Below are 15,486 nucleotides of genomic sequence, written 5' to 3'. Positions count from 1 at the left end.
AGCATAGTGAGAGAGAAATCGTCCTCGAATTAAGATAGCTATATGTTTATATTTTGATCAAAACCAAAACAATAAACCACATACAGCGATTGGTTGAGAGACTCGTGTTTTCCGAAGTTATCCGAAGTGATGATCAAAACCAAAACAATAAACCACATACAACGATTGGTTGAAAGAATCGTGTTTTCCGAAGCTATCCGAATGATGCTGAATTGTCAAGCAGCGTTGGCAATATTTTTGGAAAAGTATATAATCCCAGGTTTTCGCTTCCGTTCGAGAGGAAATATGACATAATTATTTCAATATAAAATGTATCGGCTATTGAATAAATGATAATACTGACAATACTAATGCTTGATGAATTCAGGATATGTTCTAAGCCAAGTTACATAATGAAATTATGTTCATAAATTTAATATAAAAAAATAAGGAGATGACGAAGAAAGAAGTTTGGCAACGTTGTTTATTCAACAACCCACTTCGAATGGCCACATGTTTACATATTCTCGAATCTTGAATGATACAAACGTTATTGTTGGACGATTTACGTGAAAACGGTGTTAGACAATAACTAGAAACTGCAAAAATGGTGAATCGCTGTGTGGTGTGCAGAAAAATCAGCAGTAAAAGCAGTGGGAAATCCATGCACCGGTAAGTAAACAACAACAAACGATATTTTTCCATAGGCGTAACTTGGGATACCTAGCTTTTTTCATTAGTCTCGTACTAATTTCGTATTGTTTAATTCATCACTAAAGAATTTTTCCTCTCATTAGAATGCCTATTGATAGTGCTCGACAGAAATTATGGATGGACCAGTTAAAACTGAAAATTTCAGAATCTTCCAAATGGGTGTATGTTTGTTCTGACCATTTCTGTGACGAAGATTTCATCCTTAAATTTGGAAAAAAATGTTTGAAAACTGAAGCTATTCCATCCAGGATTTCATTGCCTGATCCTTGGTGAGTATTCTGAATATTTTGAATGTATCGAGTGAAATGAATCATTTAAATAATGTTACTATAATAATTCAAGGGATTACACAATTCTTATTGAAGAATCCTAATTTTTTATATTTTATTTCAGTTCAAGTAACACATTAGCGGCTTCAGACGAAAGGTATATGACCCAGGACCCATCAGATGTTGGTAAAGTTAGGGAGTCCTCAAAATTGATTGGTTCTGAATTATCAGAAACTTCAGATTTGTCTGCTACCGCAAGTGCTTCAGATTTATCTGCCACATTGACTGCTTCCGATTTATCTGCTACAGACATGTCTGTTGCTTTGGTCGCTTCAGATTTATCAGGCAAAGTGGATTCCTTAGAAGTATTTGATACTGAAAAATTTGCAGCACCACATACAAATACGTGAGTGTATTGAATATTATTTTGAATGCATCAGGTGAAAACAATCATTTAAAAAGTGTTAGTTTTGCGATCATTTCCAACCATAATTTATGTTGATATGTTTTCATTTCAGTTCATGTTGCACATCGACTGCTTCAGATGGAAGGAGTGTGACCCAGACACTCTCAGATATTGGTAGAGTAGAGGAATTCCCAAAACTGAGTGGCTCTGAACTATCTAACTATCTTAACTGCTTCAGATTTGTCTGCTACATGCAATGATTGCACCAGTCTGTTGATACCCCTCATCAAAGTAACTACGTGTATTTCCTTTATTTTCAAATTTGATAGTATCTGTCCATTGTCATGTTGTCACACTTTCAGAATCCTATTGTTTCGTTTATATATTCTATTTTCCAGATCTATATGTACTAAAAATGATTGATAATTTTTATCTTGTAATAGTGTGGTACTCACCACATTTTCAATTGTGCAAAATGGTTGAAAACAAAATAATACTTGATTCAAGTTCAGCAATGAATTCAGTAATCTAATAAAAGAATTATGCTTTCTAATTAGTCCCTCTTATTATAAATGTTGCATATAAATGTTGAGCTACAGGATTATTGTGATATGTTTTTATAAAGGAATTTTTTGTCAGTATTAAGTTTTCAATCATTTAATAAGAACATTCAATCATTTAAATTTTAAGTATAATTTTGATAAAGACGTATTGACTATTTTGAGAATTGTCTGAGTCTTAGTTAATTTTGTGAGCTCCTTATTGACCTATTAATTTATGTCATTGTACTGTAATGTTTTTCTGGATGGAGTTGTATAATAATAATTAAGAATTGTTCTCATGAGATTTTGTTCATTTTTTCTATAGGAATATTTCTTTTATTCCTGTTCGACTACAAAAGCAAATTTTAATGAATTATTGCAATTAATTTCTAAATAAAATGTAGAAAACAAAATTTAAGGCTATATCACATATTATTCTCTACTGAAACACTAGCTATCAACATGATCGAATCTGTATTTTTGGAATTATTGAAAAAATAAATTTTTCCTCACATCAGTGGTTTAGCAATTTTTTTTTTAAATCTACATTTACATCTACATTTATCAAAAAATTTCCCTTGACACAATAAGCGAACGGCCTAGTGCAAAACCTGAAATACCTCGATGTATGGGCAATGTTATGGATCATACTAAACAAATATTTATTTTTTGGAAGAAACCAATCTTAGTCCCGAAGTTTTTTCACGGAATATGAAGTTTGGATAGTCGACAATCATATGTGTGAATATTTCGTTTTGACTCTCGTTAAAACTTCGGAGATATATCGGAAAAACTTTGTGCTTCAGATTGGTAACCCGAATTGATATCCCAGGGTTGAATAGGAGCGGTCTGCAAGCAGTAATAGAAATTTTTTTTACGGAATATCATAACCATTTGTGCGAAAATTTCTTTTAAAACTTCGGAGTTATATCGAAAACAATTCGTGCCTCAGGTCATTTCAGTTCAATTTAACGAGAAATTACATCAAACAATTTTATTTTCCAAACGAATTGATGTAATTATCAAATTCATATACACCCATCATTACTATTCTTCACACCGCTATAATAAAAGATATTACATATTATTATTTTTTACAACTTTTAAACTACGCCACTGGTTTCTGTTTACTATTGCCGCGTTTGTATGTAAACATTCAGTGTTTACTTTGCGGACAAAACATTCCATGCTTTCAATATAGGGATGCTCCATCTTGGTGTGTAATATCTTTGAAGAATACGAGTCAGTCGAAAATCAAAATGAGAAAGGGTGCTTCACAATTCCATTTTCGACTCAAACATTTTATGAAAAGAAAAATATATGAATAAAATAAGAAATGGATCGCGCCTTCACAGTAAGGCAGGTAAATAATAAACGAATTAATTCAGATGCATAACATCCGCAGATAATTAAATCAACGAATGTTACGATCTAAATCGAACTAACAAACTACCATCGCTCGAAGTATTACCAGAATTTTCATTTCGTCGACTACTCTTGTCGACGAAATGAAAATTCTGGTAATACTTCGAGCGATGGTAGTTTGTCAGTTCGATTTAGATCGTAACATTCGTTGATTTAATTATCTGCGGATGTTATGCATCTGAATTAATTCGTTTATTGTTTATATGAATAAAATTTATACAAACAATAAACGTTACACAATTTAGTGAGTGTTGCGAATTTTCAACTCTTAAGAGTAAGATTAATTTTGGGAATTAAGGACGCAGCAGTCAAAGATAGATTGTCACGAACTAAAAACATGGATTTGTTGAAAGCAATGGAAATATGTAAGGCAGCAGAAACTTCAAAAAATCATTTACAAGCAATTTGTTCCCATTTTTCTGACATGAAAGTTGAAGAAAATGACTTCATAAATTAATTAAGAAAAAACACCTAAAAAAACCGTTATCACATCGGACGAGCATACCAAGAAAACAAGACCATCACAATTCCAACGCGCAGTCTCCAAAATTTCCCAATGCGCAAGCATCTTCATCAAACTCAAAATGGCAAAATTTTCAACGTCAACAAGCTGTTTGAGGAAAATGTGGAAATCATCATCGACCAGGACAATGCAAAGCCTTTGGAAGAAAATGCAGAGTATGCAACAAATTGAACTTTTCACAATTATGCAGAAACAAGAAACATCAAAACATCCATAACATAGAAGAGAATTCTAATTCCGATGAAGACACTTTATTCTTAGGTCGTGTGAGTAGTAATGAAAATGCTAAAGAATGGGTTATGAATTTATTGGTAAACAAATACAATTTACAGTTTAAAGTTGATACTGGTGCACAAGCAAATATAATTTCTTATAGTACATATAACAAATATTTTAACACTTAAAAGAAATAGCGGTAAATTACGCACTTATACTGGTGAATCTTTAAATGTCATTGGAGGTGCATATTTGGATTGTTGTTTGAAAGAAAAAACTCACAATTTATATTTTAATTTTGTCAAAAATGATGGATCCAATATAATTGGATTGCCAACAATTGATGATTTGAATGTTGATAAAATGTTAAATTATGTGGGAACAGATATTTTGGATGAATTTAAAGAAGTTTTCGAAGGAATTAGTTGCCTTCCAGGTCAGTACTCTATAAAAATTGATAAAAATATTCCACCCATAGTACATGCAAGTAGAAAAGCTTCATTCAGTATTAGAGCAAAATTGGATAAATTGGTGAAACAAAAAATTATAGTTAAGGAAACAATGCCAACAGAATGGGTTAATTCTTTGGTTATTGTCAGTAAACCAAACGGTGATTTTCGTTTATGCATTGATCCAACAGATTTAAATGAAGCAATTTACAGAGAACATTTTCAGATTCCGACATTTGGAGAAACTATTAAAGATTTAAATGATGCTAAAGTATTTTCAGTTTTAGATGTTTCCAATGGATTTTGGAATGTTCAGTTGGATATGCAAAGTTCAAGTTGAAGGTACAAAACCTTCAACACACCATTTGGACGATATCGTTTTCTTCGCCTTCCTTATGGTTTGAAAAGTGCAAGGTGCAAGTGAAGTTTTTCAGCGAAAAATGCAAGAGTGTTTTGAAGGTATCAAAGGTACAACCATTTATATATATATATGATATTTTAATTTGGGGTTCGAATAAGAAAGAACATGATGAAAGATTGAGACTTGTCCTTGAACGTGCAAAATTGAATAAAGTGAAGTTTAATAGAAGTAAATATAAAATTAACGTCAACAGAATCAAGTACTTAGGTCATATTATTAGTGTAAATGGTATACAACCTGATGAAAGCAAAATTTAAATAATTAAAAATTATCCTGTGCCAAATAATAAAATTGAAATTCAAAGATTTTTGGGTATTTTAAATTACGTTCACAAATTTATTCCAAATTTATCTGATTTAACCAAGACATTGAGAGAACTTTTGAAGAAAGAAAATTATTTTCAATGGGAAATTGAGCAAGAAAAAGCATTTGAAAAATTGAAAAAAATTCTGATAACACTTCCTGTGTTACAATATTATAGTCCAAAATTGCTTATTACTATAACAGTTGATGCAAGTCAATATGCATTAGGTGCAGCATTGCTACAAAATTGTAAACCATTAGCTTACTATTATCAAAATCACTAACTTTGATACAACAAGCTTATGCTCAGATAAAAAAAGAACTTCTTGCTATTGTTTATGGCTATAAAACATATCATCATTATATATTTGGTAAAGAAGTAACCATTGAAACAGACCATAAGCCTCTTTTGGGTTTATTCAAAAAATCATTAGTTAAGTGTCCAATGGGACTCCAAAGAATGTTGTTAAAACTACAAATGGTATAACATAAATTTGATTTAGAAGCCAGGCAAAGAAATGGATATTGCTGATGCTCTAAGTAGAATAAATGTACCTAATTTGAATGATGAACAGATTATAAAAGAAAATGACTATGAAGCTCAAGTGAATGTATTGACTGAAAATTTTCCAATTAGCCAAAATAATCTCGATCAATTTATAATTAAAACTGAGAAAGAACAACAGTTACAAAATGTAATGAAATATGTCAAAAATGGCTGGCCTAATAAACGATCTGAATGTAATGAAAACACAAAATTATTTTGGAATGTTAGAGATTGAATAGTTTTAATAAATAATGTTTTGTATCCAGGTGCATAATTGTTCCAAAATCACTTAGAAAAGAAATGTTGAGAATTTTACACTTATTATGTCACTTAGGAATAACAAAACCAAATGGAGAGCATTTAATGTGTTATATTGGCCAGGCTTGTCTAATGATATAGAGAATTTAATTTTGAGTTGTCCAACATGTATCAGATACTCCAGAAATAATATCAAACAGTCTTTAAAGCCTCATCCTATACCTGAAAAAGCACGGATAAAAGTTGGTATTGATCTATATGAACTTAATAATGTTACTTACCTCATTTTAATTGACTATTTCTCGAAATATTGTAACGTTTTCTTCGCTTGATTAAAACGTCCAACTTATTAAAATTATTTATTTACACTTATAACTCAAAAACTAACTATGTCACTACTATTTATTTCCACTCGTATTTATTTCCACTAGTCGCTTGCATTGTGAACTATAACTGTACTTGTACTTCCTACCTGCTCCTCCGCTGGGCTTATATAGGCGCCGGAAACATTCAGGTAGATTCGCGGTTGTTCTGGAAGCTCGGGACCGCTCTGGTTCTCGAAAGGTCCGACCGCAAGGGCCGGACTGGTTACACTGTCCCCTCCTTAAGCCTGTTCTGTCCCAGAACAGATTTAGTGAATTCCTCCGAGGACCGTGGCGAAACTTGCACTCATCACCATTCCTACAGTAGCCTGTCCGATGGAAGTAGCACTCCACAGTTTTTCCAGGCTCCCTGGCCTGCTTTGGGTTGAAACTGCACACCAGGATCCGTACACCAGTCCCCTGAAATACCACCTCCGGCATGCTTCGCACAACTCGCCAATTTAGCTGGTCCAATCCACAACCGAGCTTGGGAACAGCTAATTTCCTAACCCCAAAGCGTTGAAGGTCTTCTTTCAAGCTATGCAGTGCCGTCCATAGATTCTGATAGGTTGGCTTCTGATAGGAATGTTGCTTTGTGATTAAGTAATAAATGAACCGACCTTCAGCCTTCAATTTCAAAACTTTCCCGATTCTTGGCTGCTGTCGCAATAGTTGTTCCTGACGTCCAAATTTATTTCTGAATACTCTGGCTATTCCTTTGCTCATACGAAGGTCCTCCGCTACGCAATGAGCGAGAGAGTATTCCTCAGACACGGTAAAGAGATCTTGATGTACTTCCTGTGTAACGCCGAACCGTGCAACGCGTGTCTCACCATAACAATCCATAAACTTCTGGTAATCGCTGCTACCTTGCATCGGGGCTTCCACAAGACGTACCTCTTCTTCGTCCTGCGCGTACGGGGCTAATCGGTTGAAATGGACAACCTTTGGTTTTCCTCTGGGGAGCTTCCTTATCCGGTAAACTACATCATTTATCCTCTTGATTATTTCATACGGTCCCTCCCACTGTCTCTGCAGCTTTGGTGAAAAACCTTTCCTCCTTTGTGGATTATGTAGCCACACCAGATCTCCAGTGGCGAATCCACCTTCAATAGCCTTGATGTCGTAGCGCATTTTCATTCGGTCACTTGCTTGCTGCATTTGATTGCGCACCTTGCCATGTATGTAATCCAGCTTGTTCCTTAATTTACTAACGTAGTCCTCCCCAGCTACGTCTTCTCCAGGCTTACATCCAAACACTAAGTCGCAAGGCAGTCTTATTTCTCGGCCGAACATTATACTGGATGGAGTTTCCTTGGTAGATTCTTGAACCGAAGATCTATATGCCATGGTGAATAGATGTAAATATTCATCCCAATCCCGCTGGTGATCAGAAACTACTTTGGCTAGATGTTTTCCCATGGTCCGATTCATTCGTTCGACCATGCCGTCTGATTGTGGATGAAGAGGTGTAGTCCTTGTTTTGTGAATTCCCAATTTGCTGCATACTTCTTGGAATAACTTCGATTCAAAATTTCGGCCTTGATCACAATGCAGCTCCAGAGGTATTCCAAATCTGCAGAAGAATTCTCTGACCAATTTATCAGCTACCGTACTTGCCTCTTGATTAGGAATACCGTAGGCTTCCACCCATTTCGTGAAATAGTCCATCGCTACCAAAATGTACTTGTTTCCATGGTCTGTTTCGGGAAAGGGGCCAGCGATGTCGATAGCTACTCGTTCCATGGGAGATCCGACGTTATATTGCTTCATTGGTGCTTTTCCTCTACCATAAGGTCCGTTAGCAGCAGCGCAAACCTTGCATCTTCTACACCAATCTTTAACGTCCCTCTTACAATTTGGCCAATAAAATCGCTGCCTGACTTTTTCCAATGTCTTGGTTATCCCGAAATGTCCACCTGAAGTTCCGTTATGTAGTCTGGTCAGAATGTCTGTCACACGGCTCTTCGGCACAATCAACTGAAGTCTCTGCACAGTTCCATCTTCATTTTCCCAACAACGTTTGAGAAGACCTCCATCAATCTTCAGCGTTTCCCATTGTGCCCAATACGACTTTACATTCTGGCTCAGTCTGGATATTTCTTCCCAAGTAGGTCGTCTACCGCTCTTCTTCCAACCCAGGATTACTTTCAAGTCGTTATCTTCCTCTTGTGCTCTTTGAATTTCTTCAGGTAGCCAGTCGTCTTCGATTACGGTGGTCCGCCTTAAATCGATCTTTTCTTCCAGGCGCGAACAATGGCTGGAATTCTGGGGACACTCAAAGGTTTTGGTCGAGCCATTGTCTACCACAGCGACTCCATTTATTTTCCCAGCTGTAGCCCTTTCAAATTCTGGACGATTTTGCTTGAAATGCCTCCTTTTGTTGCAGATCCAGCACACAGCATCCTTTTTCCCAGCAAGCAATATTCTGCGGACTTTTTCTCTGACAATCTCCTCAACAGATCGATCTGTTTCTTGCTCTTGTCTTACACGAAGGTCTCCCCTATGCGACGCTTGCTTCGCTGCTTCGATTTCCAAAGCCTGGGCTAAGGCATCATCTACGGTTCTAGGGCGTACTAGTCTCAGGGCTTGTTGTATTTCACTATCCTTTATCCCATCCACGAATGTCTGGATTGATAGCTGTTCCAGGAAGCTATCTGGAGCAGATGGATAAGCCAGCCTGACTAATCTCGCCACATCAGCTTCAAACTCCTGGAGATTTTCCCCTGTTTTCTGCACTCGGTTCTTTATTTGTGCATCGTATACTTGTTGTAAATGAGCATCACCATATCTCATCTGAAGTTTCGATGTAAGAACTTCGTAACAGGCTTGTTGACTCTCCGGGATCGTCTGCAGAATGTTGAGTGCCTCTCCTCGTAGAGCTATTATTAATGCCGTGGCTTTTTCGTTATCGTTCCAATTGTTCGCCAGCGCAGCAGCTTCAAACTGTTTTTGGTATGTCGACCAGGGTATTTTTCCATCAAAAGTTGGAGGCTTGATCTTCATTCTAATACCTTCGCCGTCATTTTCCGCTTTCGCTGTGCTGTAGGGTGTTGAAGCCAGAATATCCGTTCTGTTTGACATTCTTTTCAAGGAATCTATGAACTTAGAATGATGTTCAATTATTCCTGCCATTTCTTCAAACTTTCCGTTAACCTTGTCAAACTTTTCATCAACTTCGTCAAATTTTCCACTCACTATATCGAATCTCTCGTCCACTTTATCGAATTTTTTATTTATGGTTTCCAGTTTCTCATCCAATTTGTCTGTAAGTTGACTCACCACATCATTACAATTATCCCTAATCTGGTCCATTTTCTCATTCAATTTCTCATCAATTTTCTCATTTAATCTTCTGGAATTTTCTTCCATTTGTTCATTCAACTTACATGAGTTCTCGTCCATTTTCTCATTCAGTTTTCGAGAATTTTCTTCCATTCTTTCGTTCATCTTACTCAAAAAGTCCATTACCGCTTGAGTCTCCATTGCGTTCTGTAATCTTGTGGTCACTGGCATGAACAAATAACCGAAAATATTTATTTAATTCGAGCGATGTTTCACCTCACACGTGACACCAATGTAACGTTTTCTTCGCTTGATTAAAACGTCCAACTTATTAAAATTATTTATTTACACTTATAACTCAAAAACTAACTATGTCACTACTATTTATTTCCACTCGTATTTATTTCCACTAGTCGCTTGCATTGTGAACTATAACTGTACTTGTACTTCCTACCTGCTCCTCCGCTGGGCTTATATAGGCGCCGGAAACATTCAGGTAGATTCGCGGTTGTTCTGGAAGCTCGGGACCGCTCTGGTTCTCGAAAGGTCCGACCGCAAGGGCCGGACTGGTTACAATATGTTGAACTAAGAAAGCTTCTTTCAACCACTAGTGGTAATATAATAAATCATTTGAAAAATACCTTTTCCATACATGGGATACCTCAGATTTTATTTTCTGATTGGGGACCTGAATTCACAAGTAATGAATTCAAAGAATTTTCTGAAAATTGGAATTTCAAGCATGAAAAGTCTAGTCCACTGTAATCACCATCCAATGGCATGGTGGAAAGAAGCATTCAGACTATTAAAAATCTAATAAGAAAATGTAATTTCGATAAAACTGATATATTAGAATATTTAAAAGAAAAATCAGAGGTTTTCTACCTAATTTTAACAATACCAATAGAAAAATCAACTTGAAGGAACAAAAGAATTACATGAAAGAAAAGCAGAATTCATCAAAAATGTACTATGACAGAAGAACAAAAATTTTAACACCTTTGAACAAAAATAAAAAAATTTATATAAAGAAAAATGATATATGGATACCTGGTACAGTAATTGAAAAATATAATTCTGATTCTTTATATTGTACAAGAAGTAAATTTTAATATATGTAAACGTTGAAATAGAATTTATTTAAAACCGATGTATGACAATATAACATTTTACTATGACACTGATACTGATGAAAATGATGTAAATATTGGATGTAAAAATGAACCAGTCGCAAGTACTTCTGGAACAGTTAGAAATCATAAATTTGAGAAGGAATCAGTGAAGATATGTGTTGGGAAAGTAGTCAATGGTTAAATGAAAATTCTTCTTCCTTTTACTCGAGCTTTCGAGACTATATTTGTCCCTTCATCAGGAGTCACTAAAAAATTTTTACAAGTCAGTATGCACACAATACGGTGAAAATACATAATGAAACTTACGGAACTACGAATAAACAACATCGGTGTTAAACTTAAATACAAATACAAAAGGTCTTTCGAAAATTCCAGATGGGGGATCAGCTGCTGTTTCTGGAATTTTCGAAAGACCTTTTGTATTTGTATTTAAGTTTAACACCGATGTTGTTTATTCGTAAATCCGTAAGTTTTATTATGTATTTTAACCGTATTGTGTGCATACTGACTTGTAAACATTTTTTAGTGACTCCTGATGAAGGAAAAAAACTTTTAATTTAACCATTGACTACTTCCCCAACACATATCTTCACTGATTATCATCGTTTAGTCACAAGTCACTTTGGATTTGAAAGGGAAGATGAAACAAATGATGAAACAGATAGTGTAGATTTAGACAATACAGAATCATCATTAATTTCCAGATATGGTAGAAAAATAAAAAAACCTGACAAATTGATGTATACATGATTTTGAAATTAATACATATAAATAAAATTGTAATTAGTAATTTAAGTTAAATAGAATTCATATACTCACCTGTTATTACGTTTCAACTTTTATTTGTAAAAAAAGGGAGATATCATATATTGCATTAATATTAGTTTCGTCTTATACGCATCTTCTATATGGTAGGTATAACCACAGCCACCTTGATGTGTCGAACAATAAAGTTCAGTTGAGTACTAGACCTTGTTTTAATTGAGTTAAAGATATAACAGAAGGCTTTCTGGCGGACTTACCAGGATTTTGGTTTTGTCGATATTGAGTCTAAGGCCTAAAGCTTCGTATATATGGTTATAGGTGCCCAACATTACACTGAGCTGCTAGCGATAAGTGCGCAGTCGTCTGCATATTGAAGTTTCGTGATAAACTTTGTATGGGTTTTTGCTTTGAGGCGCTTCAGGTTGAATAGGCCTCCATCAAACCTGAACCTTATTCCAATACCTCTTACAGGCATACTCATGTCAGCAATTATCGAGACAGCTATGGCGCAAATATTGAACAGTGAAGGCGCTTACACGCAGTCTTGTTTTATTCCAGAGTTGGTTAAGAAATGGTCTGTTGTAGAGCCATTATGCCGTATTCTAGCGGTGTTGTTGGTATGAAGGCTTTTACACACTGCTAAGAATTTTTCGGGTACTCCAAGGCGTCCCTTGATTTCCCATAGCGCCCTCCGATTCACCGGGTAGACGGCTGTTGTAGGCTCTTGTTGTATTTTTGTGTAATTTAATGTAATTCACTGTGCAGTATAAAAATGAACACTCGCTTATACCTTATCATATGCGCCGGCTTCTCCTTCTTTCTGCTACCTGCGCATATCCAGGCGTATACAAACATGGTCAAATCAAATAAATAAAAAAAACATAACAGCTGTATAGATCCTTGATTGTTGCTCACGGGCCTTCTCTTGAAGATGTCGCAGCGTAAAAATTAAGTCCACCGTACCTCGATTTGGTCGAACGCCGCGCTGGGATCAGACGATCAGCCATAATCTTCGAGAGAATTTTACTGGCCACACTAGGCAACGATATGCCTCTGTAATTGTTGCAATTTGACGTATCGACTTTGTTCTTAAAGAGGTTGATAACCTGAAGTCGTGTGGCACATCTCCTTGTTCCCAGATCTTGGCGGAATACTGTTAGGAGACTATTGACAATGTCTTAATTCAGGGCTTTGAATATTTCAGATGGAACGCGCTTTAGACCAGGTGACTTATCATTTTTCATATTTTTTATCGCACTTATGATTTCCGACATTGAGATTCCGTCATCGGATTATACGCGGGGAGCGTATATGGTTATTTTGATTCAACACCATTATTTATTTATTTATTTATTCAAACGGAACAAGCCATTTTACGAATTATTCAGTTCCAATAGATACCTTAATCTACACAAAAACAATATCGTAAAATAATTTAACCTAATTGGATCAATAACATTAACAAAAAAATAAACAAACAAACTAAGACTATATCTATCATGGAATTATGTCTAACTTGTGGGATATTTCTTCATATCAAATATAGACATTGTCCACAAGTCAACATTTATCTCTTTCTATAGGATTATGAAAACTATAGTTAGTGGGACAAAAATTAATAAAAAATTGTCTTTTTTCCTAAGGGAGACTGTATTGGCATTGTAACGAGAGGGTCGTTAAAGTACCCTGCTGGTGTGGATACCCGAGGGGTACCGAGGACACTTTGGGGTGGCGCACCCTTTCCTCAGGTCCCGTCTTTCAACACGTTCCTGTGTTCACCCCTACGGTTAGGGAGGCATTCTGCTGGTGTGGATACCCGGGGAGTGCCGAACGAGCCTAAGGGTGAGCCGTCGTAATTCTGTGCCGTCTTTCATCCCCTAACCTGGCTGAAGTCCGATATATGTCCGTCAAGTGTACGTCTCAGGTTCTGGCTGGCGAACTAGTCCGTTAACCCCCGTATAACTTTTGAGATCGGATCCCGTGTTATTCCGTCCGTTTAGCCCTGTGAATCTCACTGATTTCGAGTCACTGTAAGAATTTTGTAATAGTGCCACTTGTGTTTCCTTTTTTTTACGAGTCGACAAATAAAAGTGGTATACGTTGATTTTGACTATCATTGGGCGTCGCTAACACCCTAGACACCAGGGAACCCTGTCTCCGGCTAGTGGCTGCCAGGGTAGGTTTGCTATTCTCCCTCAAAGAATAGCTGGCGCTCGAGTACACCGAGGAAAACCCGTTACAGCATTAAGGCCAATCCTTTAAGGACATAAGAGCAATCTGTGAAATTATTCAATATTTTAAATACAAACATTAAATCAAAGGTTTTTTCTTCTGACAGTGAGAGTCCCAACATATCATAAAATTCACCATAATTAATATATGAATATGGAATACCAAGCTTAAAGGCAATCCACTTCAGGAATTTTTTTGCGCTCTTTCTAGACTATTTATATGTATATCATACAATGGTGACCCTACTACAGTAGAATATTCTTAAATAGATATATGAGCTAAATAAACTAGTTTTATTGCCTGAATATCTTCAAAGCCATTCATATATCTTTTGATGAAATCTAACATTCTTAATGCCCTTCCCACTATACTCTTTAGTTTGAACTTGCTCAATGAAGTGAAATTTTCTGTCTAAAATTACCCCTAGATTCCCCACAACCGCAACGCTATCCAATGCTTCATCATGTATCCGGTAGTTAAATACTATAGCTTCTTGTGACCTGTAAAATCTCATGATCTTACATTTATCAATGTTGTACTGAATCTCATAAAAACGGCACCATTTCGCCAGGGCATTTAAATCTTCCTGCAATAATATACAATCATGAATATTCTTTATAATGCGGAATAATTTTAAGTCCTCCGCAAATAGAAGGAAACAGCAAAATTTCAAAAAGCATTTAATGTCATTAATGAAACACAAGAAAAGCAAAGATGACAATGGCGAGCCCTGAGGAACACCGGGAGAAAACATCAGAAACTTTTACTTTCAGACTGATTCCCCGAATACGATCAGACAACCAACCTAGAAATGGTCCACGAATCCCAAGTTTCTTCAGTTTTTCTATTAGTAGCCAATAACCAACCTTATCGAAGGCCTTCGCGAAATCAGTGTTAATTGAATCAACTTGAAATCTGACCTTCATAGCTCCGACAATGATGTCCGAGTAAGTAACTAAATTTGTTTTCACCGACCTGCCGGCAATGAAGCCATGTTGTTCCTCTATAATATGAGATATGTTTGAAAAGAGGTGTAATTTTTTTTTGTAACCATGGAATCAAATATCTTAGGTATATAGGAGACCTTACAAATAGGTCTATAATTTTTGATATCACTCTTGTCCCCACTTTTAAAAACAGGTATAACATAAACTTATTTCCAAAGTCTAGGGTAAATTCCCACCTCGATCGAAAGATTAAACAGATAACATAAAGGAACGGCCAGGCTGTCATTACATCTTTTGAGGAACATAGACGAAATCTCATCGGGTCTATAATCGTTTCTATCAATAAGAGCGTTCAATTCTTGATGAACTTCATATTGTGTGAACTTGAATGCAGATAAGTCAACCGAATGATTATACTCAATATTAACTACCTTTTTTTGACTTTTTGAATGAATGAGAAAAATAAGTTCCGAATAAATCTGCTATTTCCTGAGGATCGGCTGAATCATGCGAATCAAGGTATATGGAGGTGAGTAAGCCTTTATTACATTTCAAGTCATTTATGTATTTCCAGAAATATTTTGGATCTTCACAAACACAATTCTCGACAGATTCGATGTAAGCTTTGGAGCATTCTTTAATTTTCCATTTACAATTATTTCTGAGACTACTGAATTCCAAATAGTCTTCTATTCGACCAGACATTTTGA

At 35.8% G+C, this 15,486-nt stretch overlaps 1 protein-coding gene across 3 annotated transcripts; it reads left to right on the top strand.

The window, feature by feature from the left end:
• The first annotated feature begins 312 nt into the window (after positions 1-312).
• LOC123317112 (THAP domain-containing protein 5-like) lies at positions 313-2,412 on the top strand. 3 transcript variants are annotated; one of them, XM_044903490.1, is made up of 5 exons: positions 313-651; positions 777-962; positions 1,087-1,148; positions 1,203-1,368; positions 1,481-2,412. In XM_044903490.1, the coding sequence occupies exons 1-5, from the start codon at positions 587-589 to the stop codon at positions 1,626-1,628; spliced, it is 627 nt and encodes a 208-aa protein (XP_044759425.1). In that variant the 5' UTR covers positions 313-586; the 3' UTR covers positions 1,629-2,412. The 3 variants fall into 3 exon arrangements, with proteins under 3 accessions (XP_044759425.1, XP_044759424.1, XP_044759423.1); XM_044903489.1 differs by having other exon boundaries at positions 1,093-1,368; XM_044903488.1 differs by having other exon boundaries at positions 1,087-1,368.
• Positions 2,413-15,486: the final 13,074 nt, after the last annotated feature.

This window comes from Coccinella septempunctata, chromosome 7 (genome assembly GCF_907165205.1).
Source record: "Coccinella septempunctata chromosome 7, icCocSept1.1, whole genome shotgun sequence".
Classification (NCBI taxonomy): domain Eukaryota; kingdom Metazoa; phylum Arthropoda; class Insecta; order Coleoptera; family Coccinellidae; genus Coccinella; species Coccinella septempunctata.
The sequence above is the reverse complement of the archived record's forward strand: the minus strand, read 5'-3'. Positions and strand labels throughout refer to the sequence as shown.